Genomic DNA, 20409 nt, shown 5'->3' with positions numbered 1-20409 from the left:
CTTTCAGAACTCCCATTTAATTTCATTCTAAGGACAGATGAGCACCTGCTCACTTCCATTTTTGGTCTCAATCTCATTCTGTGTAACATAACAGCTAATTCATGCTCACACTGCTAGCACCCACCCTAATTCAGATAGTGTCTTCTACTGTCTTTTGACAGTTGCTTTTTCACTTTCTAGTCTAATGTTACCCTCAGTTTCTTTCTTTCCATGTTTTCTGCTTCCAAGGTCTTTCTTACCATCCTCACCCATTTAACACAGCATGATTACTTTTTCTGAGTTTAGTTTCCAAACAGCCTAACCCGTTCCTTTTATCCCATACTCCGTATCTTCCAGGTCTTGGGGAATTTTTATGGCACCCCTGGAAGAGACTTGAACACAGGTTTGTGCTTAAATAAAAATAAAAAAACAAAATGGGACAAACAATGCATTGGACAGTTATACTGCCATAAGCACTTCTACAAGGAACCTGCAAAATGTATCAAAAGCCAATTCCTCATATATATTTGCATCAGCACCAATCCTGTGAGCGTTGCCATGGGACATCTCAGTCTAGTGCTGGGTTCATTCCTTAATACCAGTTGCCAAGTACTGTCATTACATGATCATTACAAGACAAAGTTGTAGGTGATTCTTCTCTCATCAGCAAAGGAGACTTCACTTCTCTACAGGGAGTTGCTCTGTTTAGTATTCTAGCTTCCAGCCAGTTCAACTCCTTTTGCAAGCGGACCTTCTTGCCCTCCACTACAGATCATCCTGTGGTCACATTACCATTGCCAAGCAGTTACAATTTGAACTCCCCCTTCATGGCTTCCAATACTTTTGGTTCATCCTCTGCTAAATCCCTCTGGGCCATGCTCCTTCAGTTTCTCAAACTCTGGATTACTAGCAATCTTACTGCTCACCTTTGTCTTTGAGGAACAGCAGGAAGGGATGAAATCCTTCCACAGTTCTGACCTGACCAGAAAAAATTTCCAATAAAAGTTACACCTCCTATCACAAAAGCTTCTTCTCTATGCTTCAGCAGAAAACTTCCCATTTTCTGCCCCAAAGAAGTCAGGCGGTTCTGCTACTGGCAGGATGTTAGAAAACAGGGTGATTTTTATATAGACAAGAAGAACAAAATCAACAGCATTTCCAAAGCAGACAGCTTCAAAAAAGTGACCACCACCCCAGAAGCTTCAGGCATAATTCCCTAGTTTACTTCTTGTTTAAACTCTTGATGTTGCTAAAGTTGCGGTCAATGGCTCAATGCCCAGCTGGAGACCAGTAACGACTGCTGTCCCTCAGGGATCAGTGTTGGTACCGGTCTTGTTCACGTCCATGTCAAAGATGCTGACATGGACAGTGGGATTGAGTGCACCCTCAGCAAGTTTGCCGATGACATCAAGCTGTGTGGTTCAGTTGATACGCTGGAGGGAAGGAATGCCATCCAGAGGGACCTTGACACACTTGTGAGGTGGGCTGATGCCAACCTCATGAAGTTTAATCATGCCAAGTGCAAGGTCCTACACCTGGGTCTGAGCAATCCCAGGCACAGCTACAGGTTGGGCAGAGAAGAGATTCAGAGCAGCCCTGTAGAGAAGGACTTGGGGGTGTTGGCCGATGAGAAAATGAACATGAGCAGGCTTCAGTGTGCGCTCGCATCCCAGAAAGCCAACCGTATCCTGGGCTGCATCAAAAGGAGCGTGACCAGCAGGTCAAAGGAGGTGATCCTGCCCCTCTACTCTGCCCTCGTGAGACCTCACCTGGATTATTGTGTGCAATTCTGGTGTCCTCAACATAAAAAAGGACATGGAGCTGTTGGAACAAGTCCAGAGGAGGGCCACGAGGATGATCAGGGGGCTGGAGCACCTCCCGTATGAAGACAGGCTGAGGAAGTTGGGGCTGTTCAGCCTGGAGAAGAGAAGGCTGCGTGGAGACCTCATAGCAGCCTTCCAGTATCTGAAGGGGGCCTACAGAGATGCTGGGGAGGGACTGTTCATTAGGGACTGTACTGACAGGACAAGGGGTAACCAGTTAAACAGGAAGTTTAGATTGGATATGAGAAGGAAGTTCTTTACTGTAAGGGTGGTGAGGCACTGGAATGGGTTGACCAGGGAAGTTGTGAATGCTCCATCCCTGATGGTGTTCAAGGCCAGGTTGGAAAGAGCCTTGGGTGACGTGGTTTAGTGTGAGGTGTCCCTACCCATGGCAGGGGGTTGGAACTAGATGATCTTAAGGTCCTTTCCAACCCTAACTATTCTATGATTCTATGAAATAGAATGGTTACTTGAGTGCAGGACTTTTCCTTGTCCTTAGATAATTGTTTCTGTTAGTAGCCATTACTTGAAGTGACATTTCATTTATTGCCTCCAACAGGTTCTGTCCAGATTTAACATAGCAATCGCATAATGGAAACTTTGGAGATATGCCCAAAAGGCTTGCCATCTTCTACCAAGGCATCATTTTGGCTTGTCACTTTAGGAGTCAGAAAAACATAAGGTTGGAACCAAACCTTCTTCCCAGCCCTCTGCATATAAAATTGCTGCATTGAGAAAAAACTTTGTGTGTGTGTGTGTCTAATTAAAACAGAAAATGTCAAAAAATGTAATTTGCTTGAAAAGCAAAAAGTATTATCAACTAAACTCACCATTCTTCTACTGAGGAAAAAAAAAGTAATGAGAATACATAAAGTAACAATCAATAGAAAACAGTTAACTTAAAAGAAGTTGTGTAAGTAAGAAACCCCAAAACATACAGTTCACTGATAATAGGAGAAATTAAATAGGTATGATTTTACTGATTGCTGATGTTATTGATAACTACTGCTACCATTTCTGTGGTACTTGATTATCAAAGGACTTTAGTGATTTTTCTTTGTATTTACTATTTTATTGTCTGTTTGCATGTAGTAAGACAAAACTGATCTAACTAAAATTTGAAAGAACAATCTGTCTTGCTGAGAACCATTATTACGATTTAAGTATTTATGACAATGTTTTAAAAGGAAGCATTTATAATAGGTTCCTAGCTAAAGCAATATTCAACTGCCAAAAATAACTGTACTAGCATACTGGTTTGTATTCCAGAAGAAGGGAAAGAAAAGCTTACTCCACACATGGTTATGAGTTTTCACATTTATACAGCAGACAAAACTAAAATTGGAAATTCCTATTATGATATGCTGTTTAAAAATACACAATTGTGGAACATTCTCATGCTCTACCCCCTAGCACATTGCATCCAAATTACGCTTCACCTGTCCCAGTTCTCACACATTTGATTTACGTACAATTTTGTAAAATGTTTATGTAAATTGTCCTTTTTACATCAAGTGAGGCTCAGATTTTTAAATCTAAATCCTTAACCTTGTCTCTACTACCTACCAATAAGTACACCTTTGTCTTTTGACTGCAGTGCTCTGCTTAGAACTTTATGATTTACAAAATAAAGGTTTATTTTTACAACTGAGAAACTCAGGTGTATTTTTTTCTGTATAGAAACATGTGAACACCCTCTGTGTTAAAATAATATCCTGGAATTTCTAATAAGCATAAGCACAAGAAGGGTAGCAAACAAGACAGAGTTCACTTGACATTCATCCATTTGCTGTGTAGTCAACATTATATTTTAATCTTCATAGAGAAGCTCAGAAGACTTCTGATGTGTATCTTGATGTGCATCAAGGGTAAATGTGAACATAGCTAAAAAGTCAATGCACAGTGCACACTACTATAAGCAGTTTTAAGTATCAGCTGAAGAACCAAAGCTGACACACTGATTTTTATTTTATTTCCTCCCAACTGGTTGACAGTAAAAGTCATTCTTATCTGGAGATCAAATTTTGGAGGAGGGACCAACTATTTCCCAGGCACAGATCGTAGCTGTAAGACATTAAGTGAAAAATATAAGAGCCAAATCCTATGTTTTCATTTAAGTCAACATATTTTCCTGAAAAATTTTTGGAGGAGTAGGGATGGAGAGCATGCATGCATGCCACAAAATCCTGCACAAAGAGATCAACAGGATCCTCAGTTACTCCAACATCATCTGCTAGGTGCAAGATTAAAAAAAGTTTTGCACACCCAAAATTCAAGGATCAGGGAATGCATGTACATGGATCAGTAAACACCATGTAATGGATGGTTAGTTCTGGTGTCCTCAACATAAAAAGGACATGGAACTGTTGGAACAAGTCCAGAGAAGGGCTACAAGGATGATCAGGGGACTGGAGCACCTCCTGTATGAAGACAGGCTGAGAAATTTGGGGCTGTTCAGCCTGGAGAAGAGAAGGCTGCATGGAGACCTCATAGCAGCCTTCCAGTATCTGAAGGGGGCCTATAAGGATGTTGGGAGGGACTCGTCATTGGGGACTGTAGTGATAGGACAAGGGGTAATGGGTTAAAACTTAAACAGGGGAAGTTTAGATTGGATATAAGGAGGAAGTTCTTTAGTGTAATGGTAGTGAGGCACTGGAATGGGTTGCCCAGGAAAGCTGTGAATGCTCCATCCCTGGCAGTGTTCAAGGCCAGGTTGCACAGAGCCTTGGGTGACATGGTTTAGTGTGATGTGTCTCTGCTCATGGCAGTGGGGTTGGAACTAGATGATCTTAAGGTCCTTTCCAACCCTAACTATTCTATGATTCTATGATGCAGTTAAGAGTACTTAATCATTCTACATGAATTCTGTAAACCTCCTGCAACTGCATACCTACCATGTTGTGCACTATTGACCTAGTGTTACGCCATTGTCTTCCAACTGAGAGAGTCTCAGCCTCAGAGTTTGGTTTGGGTTTTTTTCCAGTCCTTACCTCTGGCTATTTCTATTAATTCAATTTAGCTTTAAACAAAAAGGCCTACAGATGCCGACTTTAATTTCCAAGCCCTTATATCAAAGTCCTGTCCAGACAGATAACTGGCACATAAGACTGAAGCAGTGAACTAGATTTCTAAAATGCTGCCATCTGATTCCCATCCCACACAAATATGTAATTTAAGTAATGAAAAAAGCTTTCGTCTCAAACATCAGTTTGTTCAAAGCTCTTGAAATAAGTAAAATGTTGGAATTTGGATTGAGTCATGACATGTTAAAGCTATAACAGTAAGAAATAACCTTCTGAACAACAACAAAAAGAACATTCTTAATGTCAAGCAGAAGAGAAAGCAATTACATTTTCAGACAAGGACTGTCAGTATATTTTTAATATATACAATGTAAAGAAATAAAGTGAGTTTAGCTCTCCACAATTTCTTGGATTCTTCACATATTTTTAAACTTCACCTTATATACTGTGTCTTTATATTCCATTTTCCTTTCATCACCAAAAAAAAAACTAGACAAACCAACTAATTTGTTAATGTAAACTATTGCTGACAAAATCTAAAGGAACGTGTATTTGCCTCAGCTATTAAGACAACATAATTCACACATTTGTGCAATTGCATCTAAGTGCATACTTTAAATACGAACTACACTTTATGCCTTTAAAGGAACAAAAATAGGAACTAAATATTACAACAGAGCTCAGGAGGCACAAAACACCAAGGCCTCACATGTGGTGGCAATGTGGATACAAGACTTAAGGAACATGGTCATCATTGGTCACTACAGCTTGGTGATTCCCTTTATGTGTGCTACTAGCCAGCTGTCACCACTGTTCAGTGATAAGAGGGGATAAGCAGGAAAGGCAAGAAGAGAATTTTCAGCTGAACAGGAATATTTCCTGCTGTTTTCTGGAAAATCCCACTGTTCGTTCCTTTCCCCACCACTACCACGTGCAAGGCAGGGTTCAGTTTCAGGTTGGGTATGAGTGCAACCCAACAGGGAAATAGCAGCACAACTTAAATACATAGCAGTTCAGCGGGTCCAAAGCTAACAGCTAAATTCAGGTTTCTTAGATCAAAATCTTTGTTCCATAGAATCAAACAATTAGACAACTGGCCTTGACAGAAAGAATAAGGTTTTCCCCTTTCTTCCATCCTTTCTCATGGGCAGTGGATTACCAAAGCACTCAAAGAGTCTTCCAGTCCCAAGAAGATTAAAAACCAAAAGCCACACTTCTTCCATTAAATATCTTAAGTTCAGCAAAGGCCATCTGAGGATGTCCCAGTAGGAAAAGGGATTAAAGGCAGAATGTGCCAGCTTCAGCCATTTACTTCTCTACCCTCTTATAATTTCAGTGTAGATTTTCGGCTTTATTTTAATTTATTACACTTTTAAAGTTCTAATGGTGTTGCCAAGAGACTTCTGTATCAGTTCATGTCCTCGGTCACTGGTCACAATGTCAATGTGAGACCTTAGCTCAGCCATGTGGAAGATTTGGAAGTGAGTATAATCAAAAAAATTTCTTTTCTGCCAAGATGATGACAGTTTCAGGACTGTTGTTCTCCATTGAATCACAGTAGTTTTGATGACAACAAATTACAATGCTTGTAATATCAAAATTCAAAGCACTTATAAACCTTGTTATTTAAAACACAAAAACATAGTATGGAAAAATGGGTGATTTGTCTACTGAACCTTTTTGCACTATTAGCTACTTCAAACATGTCACAAGGTCCAGCAAATCTGACACTTAGGAGGGATATGTTTCTACCAAATGCTTTTACTGGAAAAGAAAAATACAGAAGTGAGCAATAAAAAGCATTTGTTTTATTAAACAACTTTTTATACATCCAGAAAGTTGAATTTCTACACTGTAGAGGAATAAAAACAATGCTGAGATATGCAGTCAGTGTAATGTTCTGAATAGATGATACCACAGGTCTTCAAACAACTGACGCCAGTATCCCCAGTGCTCCCTGTTGCTTCCACAGATGACTGTAACAACCAGGAGGAACAACTACTGTCCAGTTGCAGTACAAAATCAGAAAAACTTAACACAAAGTGAATTATTCTCTCTGCAATATCTTGCCTTGTAATTTTTCGATGACTACATCTAAGATAAATGCTACCCAGAGAGGAGGAAATAAAAAAACAAACCAACAAAACAAACAGATGAAGGAAAAGAAAATGACAGTGGCAGCAAACACATTCCTGTCCAAAACTTCCTGGAATCTGGTTGTTTACCTTATTCTAACCTGATGCAAGATAAAAAGGTATACACCAGAGCATTACGGGACTGAAACCAAGACAAATAGGAGGAAGCTGTACACAGCTGGTAACATCTGACGGCTATAAATTCTTCATGCAGGTTTTGGGTGGTATTTTAGAGGGAAAAGAAATATGATTCATATGCCAGCACTATATACTGCTAATACAGGCATAAGAGTACAACATATCTTAATTTCTCATTGAAGTGATGCATAGTTGAAGAGTCAGCTCATGAGGACATAGCTAAATTCTAAAGTCTGCATACCTGTTATTTTCTAACCAAAGTCATGGAACAAGATTGTTTCAACCACAAGTAAGCAAAACTCAAATAACTGACAGATTTTTGTTTTTTAAGAATAAGCAAATTTTGTAGCAAGTGGTCTAAAAACCACCAGGCAATCAGGAAGCTCTTGTCACATCAAAAATGTGTAAACTAGCTAACCTAAATGGTAATGCCTTTCATGTGATTTCACGTGAAGACTTACTGTTTATTTGCTCACCTAATCGAAGCAACATCTATGATAAGGAACACTGAAGTGCACAATAACAATACAGATGCTTACAGAAACAAATGAATTAGAAGAGGCTTCAAAGCAGTGGAAACAAAACTGTAAGACTGGAGATAAACACATTTTCTACAAATGCTCAAAAAGATCACAGTCCCAAAGATTTACAGTACAGCATTCTCTGTTTTTTCCAGTGGCGAGGTCAGTATTGTATCAATACATTCAGAATAAAAACACAACAAAAACTGGCATGTAAGCCCAGGGAATGAACAAAACCAGAATTTTTAAGGTTTTACCTTTCTAGGGCTTCCTGGAGGGTAGCATTTATGGTATACCTAAAAACAAAGAAATTAAATTGAAAATAATTAAAACTGGTAGGTAAAACAATCTCGATAGTAGTACAAAAATAAACATAATGCTCACATGAAAAGATAACATTATTAGTGAGCAATTTGTGGAGCAATCCAAAGACCATCATCACTTTGTAGCAAAGATATCAGGAATACACACACTACCCTTTATAGAAAATACATCGTACAGCATCAGCATCAGAAGTATGAAGTCACAATACAGGCTACAGTTGACTGATGTCACAAGATTTGTTTCATATCCCATAGAATGATGACGTCTCGCTACCTCAAGGGGATATTACACGTATCAGTTGCTTTCAACCCAGGGTCTTACATTAAAAAGTCTCTGTGTCCTAGGAATCTGTTCATACAGTTTTTCTAAACAAATCCATTTTGCCATGAGGCAAAAGATTAAGTCCCTCAAAAAAGGGAAAAAAGAATAAAGGCTGTGAAATATTGAGATGCTAGGCAGAAGGAAATCACAAACTGAAAGCCTGCAAAACATCACAAAGAGCATGATACCCCTCCAGTTCTGCTGAAACCTACAGATGGGCAAAGAAACAAGAAGATGAAGCCTATGGGGAGAGGAGCGGAAAAAGACACACACAGAGAAACACCAAGCAAAACAGTAGAGGTATCCTCTTTGCCTACTTGGAAAATAACAAGAATAGAGACAGTGTTCTTCAGCACACTTTTGTTTTAAACATCTTGGTGGCTTAGCATTTGAGGTGACTCCCACAGTGCTCAAGCAAATGCTTTTCAGCAAGGAAAGTAGTCAGAAACATGACTATGTAAACAATGACTTTTTGGCAGGGGTTAGGAAAGACACCAGCAGTTTTCACGGAGTTATGACACAAATCCCCACAGTCTTCCTTAGATCTCTACAAAGTTAGGACTATCCAACTTGAGAACTGAAAAAGAAAGAATTAATGCCAACATGACTCAGTAAAGAACATTAGTCTACTTGTTCTCTTAAATCTATTTGAAATTTTTAAATATTGAAAACCATATCTATTTCTTGTGCATTTGAATATATATGTATATGTATGTATATGCATATGCATATGTATATGTATGTGTATATGTAGTATATATGTATATGTAAGCTGATCAATCCCTCTGTTAACATGAAAAAGCAAAGTTTTTTGATTTAAGAAGTTGTTTGGGGGTTGGGTTTATTTCTTTTTTGTTGGTTTGGGAGTTTTGTTTTGTTTGTTAAATTTATTTTTCAAATAGAATTGATGTCTTCCCACAGAAGAGTTGCTCACCTTGGGGTGTTTAATTTCCATAACAATTACAGAACATTTTAGCTAAGCTTTAAATTGCAGCCACATCTGCTTTCTGTATGAATAAAGCATGTAATATCACAAAATTTAGTTGGAATATCCATATATTTGTACTGTCAGTGACTGCCCAGACTGAATATCAACAAAGCAAAATTATAACCTTCATTACAGAAACAGTCCCACTGAAAGAGCACCACATAGAACTGCTCATTTTCTACTGTTCTTACACAGGTTACTTAAAATCTCTGAGAAATTAAGCTCAAGAGGCATACACTTTCTTTTCAGTTTTTTTTCACAGTGGGAATGTAACTTTTTTTTAACAGTATCTATGTAAAGCTCAATTAATTCTTCGTATATCATATTAAAATACAGATTCCCTTTTCCTTTCCCAGATTTTTCATTTCCTTTCCCAAATAAATGTATTTTGTCCAACAACCTCAGTAATGAAGAATAATTTTTTTCATAGCATAAGTCTCAAGTTCTTATTCCAAGATACTTGAACACGAAACACTTTTCTAATAATCAGAAACACCATCCCCCCCCCCCCCCCAAAAAAAAAAAAGGAAATAGCATCGTTGAACTATGCCTTAAGTTTTCTCACCATACAGTCAAACCACATTCCAGTTCAGTAGCTATTGGGCTATAATTCTAAACAAACAATAGGTTCTGCCTCTATAAATACTGTTCCTGTTCTATGGAAGTTTATGCAGAATTATTTCACAGATCACTCAACAATTCATCGTTAATGCACCTGGGTCTTTACAATACCTAGTGAATAATTCATGTTTCCATTTTCCCATTCTCTGACAGCATAGAAGGAGGAACTTTAATTCATGTATGGCTCTAACTTTGAGATCTGAACACCACCAAAGAATTAGCAAAAAGCTCTAGAAGAAATCGCTTTACAAGCCTGATCTACTTCCCAAATGCAAGAACTAAATTGCCCTAACTATATCTGAAATAACAAACCAACATCTGAAGGGACTGGCTATATGCTAAACTGCCACTCTCCCATACTGAGTGATGAATTAAGATGTTAGTATAGCTAGCTGCTTAGTACAACACTGTTCATGTCACTCACATATGTTGCTTTGGCAGTCATCACAGTTTTTTGTAAACTAAGCAGTACATTAGATTTGAGAACAAAATACAAATGAGCTAAAACCACCCGATTCTTGACCAATTTCCATGGAACAGGAAGAAACAGTACAAGACTGGAAAGATATGAAAGGTAACTGCTGTACCTTTGCTATCTGCATGATGGAATGCATTTTAAGAAAAAATCAAGACAGCCAGAGAAGAGTCCAATAATCCATGTTTTTTTGTAGTCAGCTCAATCTGTGCAGTTTTCTGTAATCTGTATGTGATACTGTAATGCTTATGGTATTGTAAAGTGAACGGGCAGAGGGAGGAGAAACATTCACCCACAGCACTTAAGGAATATATAACATTAATTTAGCTAGCTAGTTAGTACAAACATCTCATTGATGTAAGCACTGGAGCTTTTCTCCATACTTAGCATATAGATAAATTATTTAAAGTAATTAAAGAATTGTCACAGTGGCCTAATAAAAGAAGATACTAAGAGGCTGCATGGTAAACTACATGAAGAAGTAATTAAGTGCTTATAGTAGATTTGTATGCCTAGACAAGACTGTGGTTACTGAAGAATTTTGTCTCAACAAAACCAAACAAGTCAATGCTTGAAGCATTGGTATCAGAGCAACAAATTGTCATTGTGTGTCTGTAGTGGCCAGAAGGACAAGAATACCTTGTATCTTATTTTTTACTGTACTTCTTACACTCTGCAGTAATAGCAGTCTCCACACTCCCCAGAATATGCATTAAGAAAAAACTGTTACTTTGACAAGAACTCTTGAATTTACAATCAAGATTATCACATTCAGGCACTTACAAAATCTTTTCTGATTAGTTACAAGTTGAGGGATTTGGGTTATAGATTTGTGGTGAGGGAAGAAGTGGAATATGTCTGTATTTTCCATAAACACAGAAGCACAGAAGTATTTGTAAGGTACAAAGCATCCTCTGAACAACGACATTTTTAATAGGCTAGACTCTTCTTGTTCTGGATTCATTTTCTCATCCATTTACCTTTAGGCTACATTGACATTTCTATAAATGATATTACTATAACACTCAATTCTTTCCACAGCTTCTTGTGTGTCTAATATACAAGCAGAGTTTGACAGAACACAGATGGACAGCATCTTGGCTGCCATGGAAATACTTGGCAGCAGATGGTTAACGGAAAACATCATAGTACATGTTTATGCCCATGATTATTCTATTGACTGATGACCTAATACACATGTGCGCGTGTCTAAATGAAAAGCTTCTATGTGCATATATAGAGCTGCACATAGTTGTATGCATTGTTTTACACAATACTGATTTTAGGCTGATACTCATGAGAGTGCATCTGTAACAGACATCAGTGAAGACGTTAGGCTATGTCATTAGGTCACATAAAGAGCATTTTTGAGGAAAAAAAAAATATTATTTTCCAGCTTTAGAGAATTTGGCTCCAGGATAGGCATAATGAACAAGGTCTACCCTGTCATTTACTCCATTATCAGAAGGGATTAGAAATATCAGGTGTTTCCTGTTACCTGGAACGGTTGCTACAACTTCCATATGTGCCAGCCACTATCAGTTAAACTGGAGTATCAATGAAAAAAATTAACAGAAGTTCTCACGTACAAAAATTTGGGTCCTACTAAAATACCATGCATACCTCAACAAAACCTGCCTTGGTAATGCATTAGGCAGGCAGTACAAAAGATCTGTTATGCAACAGAATTATTCATTTTAATGAGTTGCCAAAGAGAATCACAAGATACCAACAGCAGCAGAAGTGCATTACTACAGGGCAGTCAGAAATGTGGTGACCAGTAAGTACTAACTAATGATATGCAAACTGATATAAATACTTTCAGCAACAACAGGAGTCCACTCAGTCTCTCACACTGAGGCAGAAATTTATTTTCTGCATTCTCCAAAACACTAGGTTGAACTATATGGACTCCACTCAATAGTTCTCATGAGAGAGAAGGAGAAAAGGAATATATTAAGGATTATTTTATAACTTAAACAAAATACAACAATATACATAGCCACACATAAAAGCTTTGCCAATCCAATGAGAAGACCAATTTGATAAGAGGTTTCTGAAGCGTCACGTTTAAGACACAGACAAGAAAACATTCACCACTTTCAATAGTGATTCAAATTTAAAACAAAACAACAACAACAAAAAAATCTGTGTTGTTGGTAGAACTCCTGAATTTTTATGCTAAAGTTTTAGAGAACCACTGAGTTATTGTTTCTGCATTTCAGAAATAATAAAATCCAACAGCGTAACACTGCTGGGAGATGTTTCAATATTCCCAAGTGCCTTTTCTCAGGGTCACACCTTCCAGCCCCATACTCCATCATGCACCACATTCTTTGTGCTGAAATCACATGAGAGTCTCAGGGCCTCAGATTACTCCTACTACACGCTGTTAACCAAAACACAGGAAACAGGCACAGATATTAGCAATTCTTCCTGAAAAATTTGCATGTTCTACAGATTACTATTTTCCTGATAAATGGGTAGCAGCACCTTCAGCTGATCTATGAATTCTGAGAAGCATTTTATCACTCAGAACTGGTACAATGTTTAAAAAAACATTGAAATGATGTACCTAGTCCCATGTCAACACAGACTTTTGTAGCATTTTAATGACTTGCCATTTAGTACCTTGAATCCAGCAAAAGGGATACAAGTGTTATTACTGGTAGCTAATATATATGCTTCTTTAGCTCAATTGCTGAGCTACATTTTGAACAAAGCACTCGATTCCCAAAGGGAAAAACCTCCTTTCATTACTGTCCAATGCTCAAGACTAAAAGAGAATTCTCCACAAAGAGTAAGTAGGGGCAACATTCATATCTGTATTTCTAGGTTTCCACCTATTAGAGGATAAAGGCATTGCAGAACTTATTTTATGCAGGTCACACCTAATACCTCATGTTCTATAGCTGGACACATTTCAAGATACAAGCCCTTCCTGTTCCCATTTTAAAACTACTTTTTAGTCAAACATTCCTCTAGAAAAAGAAACACACTTAAAAACTACATAAAACCAGCAGATTTTACCTGTTTTAAACTGTCCCACTCAAAAGGGGCAATTACCTCCCAGCTCTGCTAGCATGCTCATACAGTTTGTGTCCACCTTGGTGACCTGTGCCACATGCTGCTGCACTCCCATTGCTTTCGACAGAGGGCTGCAGCACACAAACAGAACAATGCTGGATTTGATTCAGATACCTGCAAAAGCAGTAAAGCCCCCCGTCTTCTGTACGTAGCTCAAAGGAGCAATATTAGCTCCAGAACCAAAAGAGCATATGCTGTAGTTGGCTACCAGACAGAAGTCATATCCTTGCTCAGTTTTCAGAGTTCTCTCAGTAACAACAACAACAGAAAAAAAAAACCCCTTAGATGATTATACTCTTTCACAGATGTAGAGACGCCTCCACAATGCAGCTGAGCACTGCTTTAAACCAGGACTCCTGAAAGATTATAATCACTCCCACTGTATCTCTGTATCCATGCTTCACCTTAAGAAAGGGTAAAAAGCAGTGTTGGCATGGCACATACCTAAGCCGCCACTGACTGGAATCAGAAATGGCAATCCTATTAAGACTAACTTCAAAGCATTGCTCCTCTGCCACATGTATGCAAGTCTGCAACTACTGCCACAACAGCAGAATGCAGAATATTTTTACTCAACCACCACTGCTGAGCACACCAGCGTTACTGGAGATACATATCAAAGTTATGAAGATGAGTCACCCATTTTCTGAATTCTCGCTACATAATCACATGCTAATCAATGACAGATACCCTCAACCCTTTCTACTATGCCCCTTGTGTTCCTTGAAAATATGGAGTAGAACGCTTCCACAAAAGTCAGAGCCTGAAGTCCAAGTCTTAGAAATTACTTTAATTTTTTGCAATCCCCAGTGCAAGCCACACTTTTAATCTCATCCCAGCAAGGACTTCACAAGATCTTGGCTTGTTAAGGTCACACATTCCGGGGGGGGGGGGGGGGAGGAATCTGTTTTGCGACTGGTAATCTGGGAGACCACACAAACCATTTGAAAAAACCACTAGAGACACCTGTATACTAGCCACTATTTACAGGTGTTGATATCTATCTTCTAACTTGCATTGTAGCAAGGCTTTTTTAAACATGATTAGTATTGTTAAGACTGCTGGTGAAATGGCATTATTGTCTTTATTACCACTTGACTAACAGAAAGGATTTTCTCTTATTAAGACAAACAGCAGCTTCTCTCCCAGTATCATAACAACAATACACGCATGTAATACTTCTCATTTAACATATCACAAAATTACATTTCTAGATGTTTTATGGTTTAAGTTGCCTAGCTTGGCTTAAGCTCTGTACCTTTTTCTTTTTCCTCATTTTAATTCACTACAGCTCCAGTATATCAGCAAACAACAGAACACAGTACTAACTTGGATTTAATAGCTCAACTAAAAAAGAAAAAACTTCAAGATTCAAGCTGTACCTTCCTTTGCAGTAATAATTCGTACAGAAGTGTTGTGTGTATTAAGCAGTCTACATGTTTGCTAAGTTAAAGACCTGTAAGCAGGCTTAGCATCCAGTTTAATATTTCATTGCAATCTACTGGCATATTAATTAATGGCTCATCAGAAAGCTCCTAATAAGTACACCAGATACTACTTAGATTCACACTCAGTATTTTTAAAAGCTAATGAATTACAGCACATAGAATGGTGAAAATGAATCAAAGTCCTCTCATGCCGCATATTTTTTGCGGAAAAGAGGAATTAGGTTCTACTTGTATGAGAGTATCATCAATATTAAGACAAAATTCCACTGGCATCATTGCATAACATATATTTTACCAAACTCCTTCCCTGACACCCATGTATAAAATCTAAACATTTATTTAAAACAAAGAGCTTACATAGCACATTAACAGACTATGTCTAATTTCACGCAATGAACCCTGTACTATCAGCAACTGAAATTTCTGCATTTAGAAATGAGAAGAATAAAGCCCATGGTTCATTTATTGCTGTAGGGAAAGGAAAAAAACCACATCAAGAAAAGCTGGAATAAACACAGAAAATGGCTTGGCAAGTAAATAAGCCACAACTGAACGTTGAGCACTTCTGTCAAAGATCTGGATAGTGTATTGGTCACATACAACTTTCAGCTACATTCATGACTTGCCTAAAGAGGCTTCCAAGTTCAAATCATGGTTGTCATTTCCCTCTCTTTAACAGTAACCTTTTTGCCACCCACTGGGGAAAAAAGTGATAGACAGAAAAGAAAATATACAAAAATGAGCTTCCTATCACTTTTTACTGCTCAGTTCTAGTTTTATATAAAAGAGCTGCTTAAAAGTCTGCTCATGTTAGCAGTTCTTCACTGTGCAAATCATACTGCACTTCCTGCCTTTACTTTTTTTATATATCAGTATTTAAAAAAAAAAAATCCTTTTCCTTTGATTACAAAAATACTACCTAGAAGAAGAAGGGACTCCATGAAGCACCAGCGGCAATCAGGACAAAAGGAAAGCCCATCCTGGTCATTGCAGATGCCAGTCTCCACACTCACTGATTTAAAGGAGCCAAACTGCTGCTACACCTACATACAAATTACAGTTATAAAAGCTAGCAAGTGCTTACTGAGATTCTTAAGCCACTGCAAAACAAAACTGCACCAATGCTGAAGATACTTTTAAAACGTATTAAGAAATCTATAAAAAGTACATTCTTTTTCCCCTTACATAGTACTTTTTTTTTTCCACCAAGTGCTTAAAAGCATGCTACTTTTATTCAAGTTTAAGAGTACTGTGAGATAGCATTTTCATAACTACTGGTGTGATTCAGGCCATGCAGTCTGACACAGTTTGAAATCAAACTGAATTTGAAGAAATGTAGATAAGACAAAAAGCATTAGCTTTCCTGGCTGTCAGCTTTCAGTATGTGAAAAGACAGTGTTGCTGGAAAACACGTAACTCAGTTGTTTGATTATCAATCCACATTTAGGTTTATGGTGTTCCCTAAGCAAGGGTATCAAAAAAGGCTTTTTCAGCACAGACATCTGAAAGTGCATCAGCTTACAGAAAAAGGACCCCAAGAAAATGTGTAATTCTAAATGCAGTTGGGAAAGAGGCCATGTTATCTGTGCAAAATCACTTTATCAAATTAAAGCAAAATAATAAGCATGAGCTGGTAAAATGATTTCTAATGTTTAAATCTTTAAATAATTTCATTAAAATTAAAGGGTTTAAGTCACTGTTTTTATCTGCTAACCATAGCAAGGAAACAATCAGCACCATGACAGAATTAACATACTCTCTAGGGCTGTAGAAAGCCTTATGCATTATGGCTGAGCAGAACGGATTTCTCCAAGATGTATCAAGTCGCCACTTCTCAGGAATACTGCTTTATCATTATCATGTTTTGTTATTTTATTTTTATAATTGAACAGATTTCTACACTCCATCCAATTGCATATTTTTCTGCTTCATTTCTATGACTAAACAACAGACACTGGAAGAGCACCTGTGCAGGGACCAATCAAGCTGTCCTGTCTAAACAGGCTACATAAGCATATTCAACTTCTGAATGCATAGCGCTCCACATGTTAGAGCATGTAAATAAAAATTTCATTAGCTCCTTGACTGTGTACATTACATAACCTAAAAGACATACAAAGAGAGAACAAAATTTAAGAACAAGTAAACAGCCTGTCATTAGCAAGGAGCTGACAGATGTTGTCTTTCACATTTCTAAACATCTCCAACATCAAAACAAATTCTCCAGCAACAGACAGAAAATTTTAGTGATCCAAAGATAACCATCTACAGTACTGTTCCACACCAGCAATAATACCTTGCTGCTGTGAGCCAGAAGGTAATTTGCTTTCTCTTCCTAAAAGAGACAAACAAAAACCTTCCAAAGAGCTTCAAAAACCTCAGATGTACACAGAAGGGTTGTTACTGCTGAAGGTTATTCAAGGCAGGAGCTGCAAGCTCTGAAATGTTTTAGTTTCAAAACCAGACACACAAAAAACATGTGAAAAATGTAAACAGCTTCAACACCATAATTTTGTCTTAACCTCTTCCGAGGTCGAGCTATCCCCTGCTGCTGCTTTTTGAAAACGATTTTCCACAAGTCCAAATCACACCATGTTATACAGACGCAATGCTCCTTATTAACATGTAAAATATGTTTGCAATGCTAATCACCTAGGGGAAGGATGGTAATGTTATTTAAAACATTAATGCTACCACAAGATCATCTTAGATTTACCCAAACAGATTTGCTAGCAGATCTGCTGAAGGTACCTAATGGTGGAGGTTGCCATGGGAACACGGTACAACTACACACTTCACCATGACAACCAGGCCTCCCTGGAATACTAATGAGTGCCCATGGCAACACAAAGCTAACGACAAGATGTCTGGAGACCAAATATTTCATGTATCATTTATAACAAAAACTATAAATATATTTGTACATTCCCTGTGCGAGATTCAATGTTTTTTGGAACCCTGCAAAACATTACATATGCAGAAATATTGCAAAGTGTAAAAATTATATGGCTGTGGCGTAAGTGGAAAATCCTATTTCAAGGCAATGCTAACCTTGAAGTTCAATTCCACAAAGCACAAGAAAATATCTGTAGTCAACACACCCAAAGTTTGCATCATCTTGCACATAAACACTATTGTCAGCCCATGATGTAACAGAATTATCTGTACACAGTGCTTGGTGTATTCAATGTATATCAAAAAAGGGCTGTTCTTACCCAGTGCATAATATAGTACTGAGCATCTATCTATACTCCATATGGCAACTACTGCAATTCATGTCACAAGGACAGAAAGCATTGCTTTGGTATTTCAGAAAAGGCTCATGACAAGAGATCCCTGTAACTTCATAGGAACGTTACAGCAACTCAGTGTGTGAGAAGTGTTTTTCATTTGTTTATAGAAAAAGGATCCACTTTTACAAGTTACACAGAAGAAAACATTGTTATTAAGAGTGATAAAATTATCGGTTAAGTGACATCTGGTGCAGGTTTTTGGTTTGGGGGGAGGGATGGTGCTGGTGTTTAGTTTGTTTTGGTTTTAATACTCTAAACATTAATTTCAGAACACTTTCTAGATATTTTATACAGATTATTGAAGTCTAAGACATTTTCAGGTACCCTGCCAGCAACCACCTATCATTTAAAAAAAGAGGTGGCAGCAGCTGGAAAGCCAGTGCTTCTTGTCCCAGAAGCACTGTATGTGATAAGTCACATCAAGGGACAGCAAAATTTAGGTCACAGAAGACCTCCCAGGGATTATAAGTGCCAGGATTCACCTCACACCAGCAATGAGGAAACCAAAGATTTCCCTAAGGTTTTGACTCGTGTCTTATTATTTGCTTTTATAACCTAGACTTTCCTGCATGAGCTCCTCCTCAAAAAAAATGTAAAAATCAGGTAAGCATTAGATATAAGATTTATTTTCTTCTCTCTCTCAGTATCCATGCAACAATATCCAAAACATTATCTAACATGTATTTATTAGCCATCGTCCAGGCATAAGTAGATCAGTCGTTGCATTTCCTAAATGACAGAGCACTGAGATCAGCAATAAGGGATAAAGACATGTGCTTCCTGTCAGATATTTCACAATAACCTCATGATTGCAGAGCTTCCTAGGTGCCAGATTCTCACCGCTTTTGAGTGACTGCAACAACTGATGCGATCCCAGTGGTAAAAACCCCAAACCAGTCTCCTTTGAGCAAATCTCCTCAAGCCTAAAAGAGACAGCCCCACATGACAGAAGTTATCTTTCTGACCTAGAACAGATACATCAGTTATACTCACCCATCTTCTATTCTGCTTTCATCTTGCAGAGGTCAGAAAGAACCACAAGTACACACACATAGGAACTTCACAAGACAGGATACAAAAAAGAGGTCTGAACTTCACAAGATAGGGTGCAAAAAGAGGTCTGCATTCACTGACAGAGAATTATCTCACAGCTGCAACCCTAGCACAAGTCATTCTCCAGTTTGCTGCAGGAATGTCAAAACCAGGTAAGCTAGAAAGACTTTCATCATCTGAGGCCAAAGCATTACAGAGTAGATGTATCTCAGCAGCAGCGTAACCTATGAGACTAACCTGGACTAATCTCTGACATATTCCTTTTCTGCTTCTAAATATTGCTGGCTGTGGCCACAATGAACTAAATACATGCATACAAAGACCTAATATTAAATCAGTGTAATCACATTCAGAATTATCATATTAGTGTAAGCACTGGGTATGATTACATTAAGAGTTTTCAGTGAATTGCAGAAACATGTTCCTTGGCACATTTGGAGAGACCTGAAGAAAAGGTGTGGGATGAAATAGCAACACAAAATGCAGGCCATGGCACTGGTATTGAATTTAGCATCTGATTCCTTGAAATAATATCACAGGACAACAAGTAAGTAACAAATTAAATGAACATTTTTGTTTCATAAGCTTCAATTAATATAGATTAAAGAGAAAAGGCAAACTGGGGGTTTTTAAGCAGTTTAATACACTACAAATTAGCAAGTTGCAATGAACATAACCTATGGTAGGCCTTCAGGCAATAAAGCTTTCCACAGAGGAACAGAGCTTGCATTATTTTTGTGATAACACACAGCATTACTCAGTGCAAAATTTGTGCTCTTCTATTTAACCTGGTTTCACAAGACTGAATCCAGTTATTAATTTTTAACTACTTTAATATCACTAAATACTGCAGTGCCTCATATACAACCCAGCCTTTCTTCTGTCAGCACTTAAGAGATCTAGTTTTAACAGAAACTATCAGGATCAGAAAAAAGCATTTGCATTAAATGTCAATATTATACAACAGCACACCTACATATATGTGCCAAAGACTTCTTTTTTATTCCAATCCCTGGTTTTCCATGAAAATTTTGAGTTGCTCCTCTCCCCAAACTGATATTTGTCACTATTACACTCTTGCATGCCTCTTTCTTTGAGGACACTTTATATCACATGAGGGGACATGATGGGTACTTCAAATTATCTTCTACAAAGAAAAATACAGTATTTAATTGATCTG

General features: G+C 37.9%; 1 protein-coding gene across 1 annotated transcript in view; it reads right to left on the bottom strand.

Moving 5' to 3' along the window:
* Window positions 1–20409, bottom strand: part of ANK3 (ankyrin 3) — a 379207-nt gene that overhangs the window by 324006 nt on the left and 34792 nt on the right. Inside the window, exon 2 of the mRNA XM_061449032.1 lies at window positions 7877–7915. Within this exon, the coding sequence (XP_061305016.1) occupies window positions 7877–7915 (39 nt within the window). The remainder of the gene's footprint in view (window positions 1–7876; window positions 7916–20409) is intronic.

The sequence above is a fragment of the Pezoporus flaviventris genome, unplaced genomic scaffold (assembly GCF_033815535.1).
Source record: "Pezoporus flaviventris isolate CSIRO_AGI_PZ_B2104156 unplaced genomic scaffold, CSIRO_AGI_Pfla_v1 ptg000001l, whole genome shotgun sequence".
Classification (NCBI taxonomy): Eukaryota; Metazoa; Chordata; class Aves; order Psittaciformes; family Psittacidae; genus Pezoporus; species Pezoporus flaviventris.
Note: the sequence above shows the minus strand (reverse complement) of the source record. Positions and strands in the feature narration are given on the sequence as shown.